The 14,236-nt window shown below is 39.7% G+C and overlaps 1 protein-coding gene across 2 annotated transcripts in view; it reads left to right on the top strand.

The window, feature by feature from the left end:
• The window catches only part of LOC128743883 (furin-like protease 2), an 803,052-nt gene extending 791,284 nt beyond the window's left edge, over window positions 1-11,768 (top strand). For both annotated transcript variants that reach the window (XM_053840572.1, XM_053840570.1), the window contains exon 16: window positions 10,089-11,768. In XM_053840572.1, the coding sequence (XP_053696547.1) occupies window positions 10,089-10,493 (405 nt within the window). In that variant the 3' untranslated portion in view covers window positions 10,494-11,768. The remainder of the gene's footprint in view (window positions 1-10,088) is intronic.
• Window positions 11,769-14,236: the final 2,468 nt, after the last annotated feature.

Here is a 14,236-nt window from a genome sequence, read left to right as displayed (position 1 = left end):
TGTTGTCTCGTACAAAAAACTACATATCTTCAGCTCAGCACGGCTTCATGCCTGGTCGTTCCGTTTGTACGAATTTAATGGAGTTCACCTCTACCTGTATCTCACAAATAGAGAATAAGAAGCAAGTGGACGCAATCTACACGGACTTGAAGGCAGCTTTTGATCGGATCGACCATTCAATATTATTGCGTAAACTTTTTCGACTCGGTGCATCCCAACAACTAGTCCAATGGCTCAGCTCGTACTTGCGTGACAGGGTATTGCGCGTGAAGCTTGGCACGCATATTTCTGCGCAATTTACTAATACCTCGGGTGTTCCGCAAGGTAGTAATATGGGACCACTACTTTTTTCAATGTTTTTCAACGACGTCACGTTGCTATTGGACATCGGGTGCAGACTTGTGTACGCTGATGACTTGAAATTGTTTCTACCTATTGGAAAAACTGATGATTGTCGCCGCCTGCAAGAATTACTCGATACATTTGTTGATTGGGTTAGATTGTGTTTTTTATCGACTGGATTCAATTGTAACTGTTAATATTCGGCAGGGCAGTCTTCGGAGAAATTTATCAAGACTGAAGTTTGATGTTTTCCCGACGTTTCGACACTTTTTTGGTGTCTTTTTCAAGGGGTAATATCAAAGAAAAAGAATATCAATGAAAAAGACACCAACAAAGTGTCGAAACGTCGGGAAAACATCAAACTTCAGTCTTGATAAATTTCTCCGAAGACTGCCCTGCCGAATATTAACAGTTTGTTGATTGGTGTAAACGAAACTGGCTCACACTAAGTGTGGCAAAATGTGAGGTGATAAGTTTTTACCGTATTAAAAGTCCGATTCTATTTAACTATCAGATTGAGGGGACTGAGCTGCGCAGAGTAGACCACGTTAGCGGCCTTGGTGTGTTACTTGATACTAAGCTAACATTCGACCTACACCGTGAATCGATTATTTCGAAGGCAATGCGTCAACTGGGATTCATTTCTAAAATTGGACGAAATTTCAATGATCCGCATTGCCTGAAATCCTTGTATTGTGCTCTGGTTCGGCCACTGCTTGAAAACTGTAGTATTGTATGGTGTCCTCAGCAGTTAACATGGAACCTGCGCATCGAACGAGTACAAAGGAAATTCATTCGGCTTGCCCTGCGACATCTACCATGGCGTCATCCCGATATTCTCCCACCGTATTCTGATCGCTGCCGGTTACTTGATCTAGACTCGCTAGATTATCGACGAAAAACGTACCAGGCAGTATTCGTGGCCAAAGTCATCAACGGTGAAATCGATTCCCCCAGACTTTTATCTCTATTGGACTTTCATGCTTCGCAACGGACTCTACGTTCTACCGGCTTACTGCAAACTCCATTCCACCGTACCGTCTTTGGATGTAATGAACCCGTTACTGCATGTGTTAGAACATTTTCTAAAGTGGAAGAATTGTTTAATTTCGACGAGCCATCGTATAAATTTGTACAAAGGTTAAGAAGCACCAATGTTTTATAGAAACCATTCATGTAGACTCTAGTCAGATGAAATAATAATAATAAATAAATAAATAAATATCCATGGATGATTGTAATCCTCTACTCTAAGAGTGGAATAATTTCCACTCTTAACCCTCAATCGTCAGTGTTGATAGTAACTACCATTGATCCGAGCACTGTATTTCTGGTTGTCTACTTAAAGGCTGATTCTTCAGTATTTACTAGCTCGTTACATATTCAGGATGTCGTTTATATCATTCATGAAGTAATTTGCGATTTCGTCACTAACGAAAATGACATTAGCTGCGGATCGTTTATGTAGGAGTGAGAGGGGAGCGAAGAGTGGAGGAGAGGATCCGGGAGTTTGATATTTGATGTTTTTGATATTATTCCTACTGCAAACAGCTTCAGCGAGGGCCTCAGCTAATGCCAAAAAATCTTTATATGCACTAATACGGTAACCTTAATTTAACCTATTAAGGCGATACAAACACAAAAAAAAATTGTAGAACACTCTGAAATTGACAACTTTGCTGAATATTGTAACGCTATATCTCTTCTTTCGTTCTGTGACTCTTACTAGTTGCGAGACATAATGATTTGTTTTGAAAATCAGTTCTGTCCAATAACTCTGCATCCAATTTAATTATTGAAAAACAGTCTTCAGAAAAAGTGTGTATTTTAACATACTGAATAATTTTGGGAGACAGTAATAGCAGACAGAAAATCTGTGAAAAAACTATCTATTTTTCGGAGCGTATTAAGGTTCAAACACGGGTCATCATAAAAGTTTGTTGCTATTATTTTTTCTTTCGAAAGAATCAGTACTCTTTTGTTGTATTAGTGAAAGCTGGTAATAGTATATGTGAGGTTTGCACAACCAAATTTCAGGTTTGAAAATGACGCGCGACCAGAGGAATACTCCCTACACTCAAAAAAATCGTCACGCCCAGTTTACGTGAAAACATAGGTAATTCTCATCCACCGCACTTTGCACGTAACATTCACGTGAATTCAACCGCTTCGTTGGTTTTGAGGTACAATGATGTCCTAACAAGCCAGTCGTCGTATTTTCAAATCTCAGCTACGCGAAAAGCTTCGGGCTTAAACGTCTTTTCTCAAACTTGACCTTTATTTATCGACGGACTTCACAGTCAGCTATTAGAGTACAAGACAGTTACGGGGCTAGTGCAACAATCCTACTGACTCTATCACCCCTATTCTGTATTTCGAACGAATCTTTATTTCGTTCGACTTGCTTCGAACGAGATGTTTTGCCCATTTGATTTTACTGGCGGAAATTTCATTCGAAACAACTTTCGTTCGAAATACCAAGTCGTTCGAAAGATAGAATAGCGGTGTATAAAGCTCTCGAGATTCGAAAATACGACGACTGGGTTGTTAAACCGGCATCATACCACGAAACCAACTAAGCGGTTGGGTTTACATGAATATTATATGCAAAGCTAGGCGGTGCTGGTAGATAGAGTCAGTAGGATTGTTGCACTAGCCCCGTAACTGTTCTGTGCATCAATAGCAGGCTGTGAAGCCTGTCGATAAAAAAGGGTCAAGTCTTAGAAGAACGGCTTCGCTTTTTTCACTTGTATTATTGGTGCCTTGCACTCATACTAACCGGTGTTCGTGTGATCCCGGTAAATTTTGTCAACTTTCCTCACATCGCTTTCGTAAAGCTTATTTCATAATTTCTTTACATTCATTATCTCTACCGGTTATCGGACATCAATTCAATTCCCGGATCCGCTTGCTTGAGGCGTTTATTTACCTCTCGTAGTAAAGCTTTAGCCTTAGCTTTCCGCCTACGCTATACCGCATCGTCAAAATTTCAAAAACGTCAGTTGAAAATGCTTCAACAGATGGTAACTCGTACCATTTTTTGAAGACGTTTGCTATTGAAAATACCATGAAAAAGCCAATTAGATTTACCTTACTTAATTGGCCTAACGTCTTATGACAAGGCCTGCGCAGTATAATTTCTCCATCTGTTTCGGTCCATGGCAACTGATCTCCAGTTCCGCGGGCACCCAGTGCTCGCCAGATCTCGCTCCACCTGGTCTTGCCACCTCGCTCGCTGTGCCCCTCTTCGTCTTGTTCCTACCGGATTTGATGCGAAAACCATTTTTGCAGGATAGTTGTCCGGCATTCTAGCAACATGTCCTGCCCAACGTATCCGTCCAGCTTTAACCACTTTCTGAATACTTGGTTCGCCGTAGAGACGCGCGAGCTCGTGGTTCATTCTTCGCCTCCATACACCGTTCTCTTGCACTCCGCCAAAGATGGTTCTTAGCACCCGCCGTTCGAAAACTCCGAGTGCTCGTAGGTCCTCTTCTAGCAATGTCCACGTTTCGTGCCCGTAGAGGACAACCGGTCTAATTAGCGTTTTGTACAATGTGCACTTTGTACGGGGGCTCAGATTGTTCGACCGCAAGTGTTTGTGGAGTCCGTAGTAGGCCCGACTTCCGCTGATAATACGTCTTTTAATCTCACGGCTGGTATTGTTGTCCTCTGTTGCCAGCGAGCCAAGGTATACGAACTCGTCGACTACCTCGAACTCATCCCCGTCGATCACCACGGTGCTGCCCAAGCGAGCCCTGTCGCGCTCGGTCCCGCCCGCCAGCATATACTTCGTTTTAGACGTATTTATCTGCAATCCAATCTTCTCTGCTTCGCGTTTCAGTCTGGTGTACTGATCTTCCACCGCCTCAAATGTTCTGCCGACAGCATCCACGTCGTCAGCAAAGCAGATAAATTGACTGGATTTATTGAAAATCGTGCCCCGCATTTCGATCGCCACTCGCCTTATAACACCTTCAAGCGCAATGTTGAATAGCAAGCAGGAAAGACCATCTCCTTGTCGAAGTCCCCTGCGAGATTCGAATGGGTCCGACAATTCACCCGAGATTCTCACACAGCACTGGATCCCATCCATCGTAGCCATGATAAGTCTAGTAAGCTTACCCGGAAAGCCGTTTTCGTCCAAAATTTTCCATAGCTCTTGTCGGTTTACGCTATCATATGCGGCTTTGAAATCGATGAACAGGTGGTGCGTGGGGACTCGGAATTCGCGGCACTTCTGGAGGATCTGCCGCAGGGTGAAGATTTGGTCTGTTGTAGACCGACCCTCCATGAAGCCGGCCTGGTAACTTCCCACAAATCTATTGGCTATTGGCGATAGCCGATGAAAGAGGACTTGGGACAGCACTTTGTAGGCGGCATTCAGGATAGTGATGGCTCGGTAGTTCTCACAATCCAGCTTATCACCTTTCTTGTAGATAGGGCAGATAACCCCGTCTTTCCACTCCTCCGGTAGTCGTTCCGTATCCCAAATCTTGACAATCAATTGATGCAGACAACCGGCCAACTTGTCCGGGCCCATTTTAATAAGTTCCGCTCCAATGCCATCCTTTCCCGCTGCTTTGTTGTTCTTCAGCCGCTGGATGGCTTCTTTAACTTCCCTTATCGATGGGGGTGGCACATCTTCGTCGCTTGCTGCACCAATGTGGTCACTTCCTCCGCTATCATGGTCTTCCGCCTGCACGCCATTCAGGTGTTCATCGTAGTGCTGCTTCCACCTTTCGATCACCAATTAGATTTACCATGATTCTTGAATAAGCAACATGTTCTCAGACAATTTTACAACCTTTCATGGTAATGTCTAGAAATTTTTACTACTAATCTATTATTTTTGTTATACATTGAAATAACGCCGAAAGTAACGTATAATAAATTTGACTAAACAACGCTAGGGCTAAACAGAAATCTTTTTAGTCAATATTTACTGGTGCGTTCTTTTATTTTTACGTTCTAATATAGTATACCCTACCATGAAATTTAGTTCTGTGTAGCTTACTCTTGCGAGAAAACCCTGAGAGAGAGTTGCGAAGACGGTCCTCTTTTTCTCATGCTTTGGCTGTTCTTGGTTTCATTTTCGGGATGACAAATCAAACTTGTGCGTGAAATCCTCATTGTGTATGTAAACTGTGCGTTTTAGAATGATATATTTTGATGCTAGTTGGTCCACGGGTATTTCACATTTTTCAAAAAAGTCAATTTCCAGTGGAAAAAACAAGACTAAATCAATTGTGTTTTTTTTTTTTTTTTTCAAAAATCGCCAACTGTGAGTTATCAATACTTTTCCATTTTTGATCAACGATAACGGCTGGCTGCATTTGACAGATCGTACTGGCTGCGCGAGTCTCTCTCAGGGAGAAACCAATCCAGCATAGAAGCCAAGTTTATGGCTTTTGTACATCCACATTTATTTTGGATCAAAAAAATAACGGTTTAATGATTGTGTTTTACATGGATTTTTAAATCAATTTTGATTTTTTGATTTTTCAGTAGTAAAATATTAGATTGTAATTACTTAAATGGAGAGTAATTCGAAAAAACAGCGATTTGATAAAAACTGTCACAAAAGTATTGGCTCTAAAGTTAGTATCGCTGGTTTAATGATAATTCCGCTCAAGTAGTAGTAGAAAGAGTACAACGTATTCGTGTATATGTAAACAACACAATCGCGGTGTACAGCAAGCTTTTTAATTTTCACTACTGTTTTTCATTGAGAGGATTATTGGAAGATACAAGATATTTTTCAACAAAAGTGGTGTATATTTTCTGTATAAACTGTTTCTTTTTTCAGAAACAAGTTGTAGAAATTACGGTAGGGCCATTCAAAATCGGGGAGAAAAAGTGCTTTAGTGGTGTGTGCATTGTATGCGTATGTACACACTCTGCGGAAATCATGATCATCATGAAAATTAATTGCCTGTGTTTGAACCTTAAAATCCGTGTGCATTGTATTTGTGCCTTTGTTACGAACTCCTCGCGCTCCAGAATATTGAAATTCTCATGTGGGGTACCTCAGTACGTTAGACCCTTTCTCGTATTAATAAGTGGCAGAAGTCAACGAGTTGGCTGAACTTATATGTATTTATCGTCGAAACTAATGACCTAAAACCACACCATTCGTGTATCAATGTGAATCAATGATAAATGTGGACACAATTTTTGTTAGCCTTGTCAAACAACAGCGTTTATTTGTCTTTGACCTGATAACAAGAAGTGTGACATGTTTTAAAGTAGATAGATCACAATTCTACGGAAACGCTGGGTTCAAAATGTCAGTAATAAGACACCGCCTCTAGTTTCTGAAAATAAATAACAGAAGTTGGCGCTAGTGTTTCATCATGCACCATGCGTGAGAGTATGCTTGAAACTATCAATGTTTCCCTGTTGAATACAACAGATGTCGTTACTTTGTAACGCATATTGTACGGAAACAGCTCAATTTTGCACATATTTTGCAATTTGAGGTTTTGTTCAACAGCATACAGACCCAATTGTTGCCCACTTGAATAATGTCCTATGCCTAATATTGCACACCTTCAATCCAATTGTTGCACGGCAAAGAAAATATGGAATTAGGAGAAATACCAAGTACAGAAAACTGACACATGAAGAAGAACTCCTTAAAAACAGATTTACCAATTATAAGTACCGTACCGTTACCATTTTGTCACGTATTTGAACGTAATTCAATCTTCACCGAACAATGGTTTACAAGAACAGGTAAAAATTGTTGCATTGAATTAATATATGTATTAATTAAAATTAATTAATTTAATTTTGTTTTCCGGTATCTTTCCTTTTTCAAATTTAAATGCAGTATACGATTTTGGCTGGGATTTGTTTTTTTCAAATGCAAAGTTTTTCGATTTTTTACATTCGAGCCTATAAGAAAAACCTCGACTTTTAAGCTCTTTTAGCCACAACATAACTTTTTTCTCTGTTTAATAGAAGCTGAAGGATTGTTTTGCATTATTATGTTCATTTCTCAAGAATTTCTCATAAGAAACTTCCGCACACATTGTTCCGTTAATCGACTGTGGATTACCGATACGAACATTATTTTCTATTCACGAAAATTGTTACACGCTGGTAATATTATTAGGCTTTTGCTGATTTAGTCTCCAGAGAAATCGAAAATTATTGGTATTGTTTTAATCCGACATCCAAATAGTGGTAAATTTTCAATAAGAGTTGGATCAAGTAAGAATTGTACAGTAGGGCCTTGCTTAGCGGCATTTGCGGATGGTGTGCAAGAAATGGACAAAATCCTAATTTTTTTCCAATTATTAACCACTATGCATTAGAACACAAAAATAGTAACATATAGTTATTTAATTAATTAAACATTATGAATGTGGGTATTTTGAAAGGCATACGAAGTAATATGGGGTAAATTTGCTTTTTGTTGAGATCTATAAGCTTAAATTTGATGAGTGATTTCTTAATTCACACTCTAAGCATTCGATGTATTTTGGCTCTACTAAGAGTTGGATTTTATGAGGTAATTTTACTATTCCAAATATTTGTTTGCTAACAATCATGTTTACACATATTTGAAGGTAATGAAATATATTTGTGTTTTGATTGTTTGGAGTGCTGCGATAATATAGATATTCTCAGATATTATTCAAAAACCGAGAAGTGGGCAACAATTGGGTGGTGAGCAACAATTGGCAAACTACCCTAAACATTGTTTTTATTTATCGCGTTCATGTTGCGAAATTTAATTTTTTCTAATTGAAATGTCGCAAACATATTCAGCTCTCGGCTCTCTTATGGCATCAAAATCACTTTCCCGGGCTATCGGAAGAATGGTAGTAAGATGCTATGGAGAGGTATAGGAAAAGATTGTTTTTTATCAAAATTAGGTAGAAGTCATGAAAATTAAGTATAACAGAGAAACTGTACCACAAATAAAATATGATTAGTGATCCTTTTTCAGGTAGGTAAACATAGATAAGTGAGAAATTTTGATTTTACTACCACTAGAAAAGCGCCATCTCTTGAAAAGCAACGGTTCGTATGATGTCCTTTTGGCAGATCCATTTCACAGAATGAGCCCCAGTCTTAATAAGTGTTTTAATTTCTGTTTACGATTCTCTAATGATCGAGCAACGTTTACGATATTATTTCGTCAGTGATTCAAATTAGTTTCACGGTCAGCAATCTGTGCGATGTAGTCGAAAATGGCTGAAAAAAATAAAAAATTGCAATCAAGTAACCTAAAGCTAATAACTAAAAATAATAATCTGAAACAGACATATTATATTCACATTCATTTTCCTAACTTTTGATCCATATTTTGTGGTTGTTTTGAGGAAAATTCTTGTATCATAACACTCACTGTTTACTGGTTAGATTTACGAAAGCATTAAGGCTTCTAAACATGATTTGAAAATGCGTATCACCAGCTATAATCAAATCGAATGCAGATTTTCTCCATCAGCCGCGGGCTATTTTCACTAAACAAAAGCTGAACTAACAACGTCAACCTTTCACTCGTTTTCGGGTAGACCGAGCTACTAAACATATACGAGTGCATGTTTGTGTTTTGATTTGATAAAAATTTAATTATATTTATGGTACCAGCTTTCTTTGCCTAAGCACAGCGATTGGATATAAATCATTAGAGTAGAGACGGGTAAAATAGGCGAAAGCTCAAACAACCGAAGAAATTTTTATATTTTACCTTCATCTACCTTTAAGTTTCGAAAACAGTGCTAATTCAATTCAGTGAATTAGCGTCCCGTTTCAGGCGATGCGAACGATATTCACCGCTACTTTATAGCTTCGCTGTTCCAATCACATTGGAAGCTGTACAGAAATTGCCCTGCAGTAATACTACAGCTCTCGCTAGCAGAAAACATCGTTCGATCGATCTAGGCTCTAGCTCTATAGTTCCCCAGCCAGTCTAGTGTACAGTATCAAGCGTTGGGTTTGTGTTGTTATTATAATATGGTTTCATGTTTGTCAAATCAGTGAAGCACAATTCGATTCAATTATGCGTTGTATGTTTTTGTTTTCCTATGTAGTCAAGAGCTGTTCTGAATTCGAAATGAAATTATTTTGAGCAGAAAAAAAGGTTCAACGAATTTAATGTTCCTCGTTTGGGAGAAAAATAACAGGGTTTTATTGCGAGGTCTAATCGTTTATATAGAAATCCCCTGTTTCTACGTCATCAAAAAGACAGAATTCCAAACAGGGTAACTGTCATGTGCAAAGTACTTTTGCAAGTTGATGAATGCAAATCAATTTAAAATGGATATTACAAATTTGGTAGGATTGGAATAGTTTAATAATATCCGATAGATACCTAGTAGATCATTTAACTTTCCGACTTTGACGGTTGCTGTTCCATTCGATTCCTTCACAGTCACACAATTTACATTTAGACGTAAAATAAGCATCCTACTTCTATTTAATTTATAGTCCAATAAACCGACACCGGCATCTCGAAGCCACAACCGTAACTCATTGCTAATTGCATACTAACGTCCGCTTTCTTCACTTTTGTCTGTATTTTCATGCGTATCCTACATCGCCGTTGCCGGAAATGCATCGTGACAAATTGAAAATCTGGTCCCGAATTGGACAATCTCCGATTGTGCCTCTGACTGTGGTTTACCGCATCGGAATCGCCCTGGACTACTGGATGGGTGACCCTCGCTGCTGTCCGAACTGCCGAACTGCCGAACTGCTGAACTGCCCGCGGTGGGATGGTGCTGAAGCAGAAGCGAAGCCACAGCGTGTACACCAGCGTGAAATACAATAAACTTGGCACCGGCCGGAAACCATCGTCGGCTACAACCACAAGGATAGCCATTCCAGCCGATGGCGAAGCTTTATTGGAACCGATTGTAAATAATTCTGATGATGAAGAGGCAGAGGAGGATGACGACGACGACGACGACGATGACAACACCGGCGACCATGATGATCAGAACGCTGGCGATGCAGTGGGACTGCTGACACTAGATGATGACCACGAGATCCTTGATGGAACAACCGCCAGGGGCAGCAACAGTAGAAGCAGAAACAGCGGCAGCAGCAGTAACCGTGGCAGCCGTTTTGCGGCCACAAGTCGTGAACCACGGCGAGGGACAAAGCAGCGCTCCGAGCGATTTGAAAGGACTTGAAAAGCAGCTTTCTAGGTCAACGGTGGCAACCGGGCAGAAGGAAAAAAACGGGGTGGTCGCGGGAATTGGTAAACCTGTGCTATAATAGGCGATAACAAATTACTATAAATATTTACTTAAGCGAGTGGATGCGTGCGAGCGAGATCGAGAAAAACGGCGGATGGGGGGTAGAGCGAAAAATCAAACGACGTCTAGCACCATACCTAGCATAAAACCGGGGGTGGCGGGTGGCGGAACAAATGCTTTCATGCGAAGCGGAATATTTTTCCTGCCAATGATATTGTTTATTCTACGAGCCTAGGAGCGAAACTTGACGACTGGAGCAGCACATCCACACGTACGATTCCATGTTCTTAGAGAGAAAAATAAAAAAAAAACGAAAACAGTGCGCCGGTATGTGTGGGTGGTTTATTTGTGTGATAAACAATCTTTCTTTAAAAAAAATAATTTTTTATGCACTATTATCATTATACATAACATAACGGGAGCAGCCGGACGGAGAAGGGCGGAAGTATGTAAAGAGATATGATTTATACACGTACAGACATTCACTGTTAAGGCACTTTTCAAATTCAGTCCTTTGGAGAGGTGATGAAGAGTCCTTGTTGTTTGGCGGGGACTTTTTGCAGCCTCTTCTTGTCGAAGAAAAGCAGCGGAAGGTCGGAACCGGCCTTCCGGTAGGAACAAGACCGAGTGATTCACAGCATAGCGCTTGCAGACAAAGGGAGCTTGGCGTAAAAGCAAAGAAAGCAGTTTATTATGCGACATTAGCCAAGCAGTGTGGGGGCTTGGGTTCTATTAATAGGCACAGAGCGGAGCGTGCGGAACCGAGAGGCCCTAGACTACTCCTAACTAGTGAACCGCCAATCGATTGTCAATTGTTTCGGTCGGTTGGTCTTTTTCGAGTATGACTTATTGAGCAGATTAGTTAACACACAATAAGCTTGTTGTTAGTCTTTTTTTCCGGAAATTTTCAGTATCGTTGGACAAGTGACGTTCATTCCTTCGACAGAAAGAATAACAAGCAATGGCTTCGAATTAATGTGAAAAGCAATTCGTCTTGTCTCGAAGGAGGAGGAGTATTGTACGGTGTTTTCTGATCAGTCGGGAAATTATATTTTTCTTTATTATTATGGGTATTGAAAAGATTAATGCTATATAATTTTTTGCTAACAATCAAAGATAAAATTTAATTTACAAGTATTCAAGCTGAATTTTAAGATCTTAGGAATTCAGTATAATTTTACACTTAAGGCTTAGCACATTGCCATATACATTTCCATAAAAATATAGTATGTAACATAAAAGATTACATCAAACCAAAAGGTATTTTTTCTGAACATATTTTTTCATTTTTGAAACATATTTTTTGTTTTTATTCAAACAGATTTATATATTTTACATTAATATGTAAAACTTAAAATTTGGAATGTCATGCTTGAAAAGGTCCCATGTTCTTGTAGAAAGAAAAGCACCAACTAATTCCAATGATTTTGCCTAATTTTTCCCAGTCTTTTTCCAAAGTTGGAAAGGAATCCATTGCGTGAACATGTTTCCGCAAGCATGCCATCGTCGAACCCAAAAAGTTTTTGAGCCACCCTGGCTTTGGGGCAGTCTGGAGGATACAACGTCTGTGGTACGAATTCGACTCCATTGGCTTTGTACCAAACTACCACGTTCATTGCGCATTCACTGATGCTCAATCCGGCCAAAACAGCATTGGAACATCACGTTTTCGTTTTCGTACAACTTACAGGTTTTTGGTGGCTGGTGCCGCACTTAGTTACGACTTCATGTAGTTTTTATATTTATATCTTTAGTCCATTTCTAGCGTTAACACGATCAACGGTAAAAGTTCGTGCGACTTTCTGGAACAGCTTTTGGTTCACAGTGCCAAGTTTGCGTCTAGATTTTTCCTGTCCTGTTCTGTCCTGTCCTGGTACCGTACTTCCAAATTGCGTTACGACGTAAATTGCGTAAATTGGGACATCCTATAACAACAGCTGCATACTTCACAGATTACTTATACCTACTGTTAAAAGATTAATAAATTATCATTGCTTGTATGGAACATTCACGCCACTTCTATTTATATCATCTCTTATGTTTACAACTTCTGTAAATTATACTATAAGAGATTCGAAACCACAGTAGCATTAGGACACTTATACATACTTACTTACCTTAATTTTGTTGAAAAGTTTCGATATCAATCAGCCGTGCCGCTGACCATGACCGCTCTTTTTTCAGGCATTCTAGTCACATGTCGAGCCCATCATAGCATGTCACCTTGTATTAGCTTCGCAGTATTAGCATCTTTCTAAACTTTGTACAACTCGTGATTCATGCGTCTGCGCCACAGTCCACGAGCGTGAATCACAGAATTTCGCGCTCAAAACTCTCAAGTGAGGATCCACTTTCATCAATCTCCATGCTTTATGCCTGTTTTGTAAATGTTAACCGGCAAAAGTAGTAGTGCGCCGCGCGTTAGTTTTATGTGAGTTTGCAAAATTACGGGACCTCAGCTGGCTACGTAACCCGTGTAAAACCCTATTCCCCGGCTCACGTGATTAGTATGAATCCCAAACGTAACCAGATATAGGGTTTATTTCTAATTCCCGTCGTAGTAAGTAAAGCCAATGTAATTTTCATCATTTGTTGGATAGATTTAATGAATACTCCAAAAGTTCTTGTGCTGATTTGACTAAAACACACTTACCTTCCGATCCGTGAACTTTGAAATCACTGAAAAGCGATTATTAAAGCATATTATTGAAATCACGCAACTAACATTATTTCTTAAATTCGTCGTACCGTTTTAAAATCCGTCCATCAAAATTTTTCATCGTACGAACTAAAAATCACAACACTGTTTACGAAGCTAACGCGCATGTATTTGTGTAGGACGGCATGACAAATGTTATTCTGCAAAATTTCTGCAGGTCAGGCAAGTTTTTCTGGCTGTAGGGTAAGGACAATGCCTTGCGTGAGTTATTTTCATTTATGAATGACGGAAATTAAAACGATTAGTTGACATTTTCTCCTTCGTCGCACGAAAAAACGTAGGAAATTTGGCTGGTAGGACTTCTTTAACGATAAAGAGCATTTAAATAAATCTCAGCTCACTTTGATTGATCGCGTATGATAGACAACAAACTAGAATATTAGGGAATAACTAGTTTTGCATTGTGTGTCATAAAAATGCTGATATTTTAATAATTTATGTTGGATAGGACGGCAATATGCAATTACGTCGAAGCAGCAACATATCCTAAATATGAATTCTTCGACTACTTCAAATTATTCCCCACCCAGCTTAACCTTGGCACCAACACCGTTTAAACTTCCAGGGAACCTATTTTAAGCAGTCTGAGCGGATCATTGGTTGTTTTACCTTATTATAAGTAATGCGTTGACTGAGTGGGGGAGTGGGGGGCAGAGTCAATGATGAGTCATAATCTCGCTGCTCCCAATTTAACAGACCTGAAAACCTCATCCACCGCATTCCGGTTGATCCCTGTAATATCAAAGTCATTCGGAAAACCATGAAGCATGAGATCACATTTTGGTACTACCGTTTCACCGCGTACCTACTTATTCCTTCGAAAGTAATGTTGAATATCAGGTTTTGATGCCTTACTTCAGTCCACCCAAAACGTAACGAAAGAGTCTGAGGTCTCAACTGTTATTCAGCGGCTTGTTTTAGACCCATCCTGTATCATTCGAATTAAGTTCATCTGTTT

The sequence above is a fragment of the Sabethes cyaneus genome, chromosome 3 (genome assembly GCF_943734655.1).
Source record: "Sabethes cyaneus chromosome 3, idSabCyanKW18_F2, whole genome shotgun sequence".
Taxonomy (NCBI): Eukaryota; Metazoa; Arthropoda; class Insecta; order Diptera; family Culicidae; genus Sabethes; species Sabethes cyaneus.
This window is presented reverse-complemented; position numbering and strand designations above follow the sequence as displayed.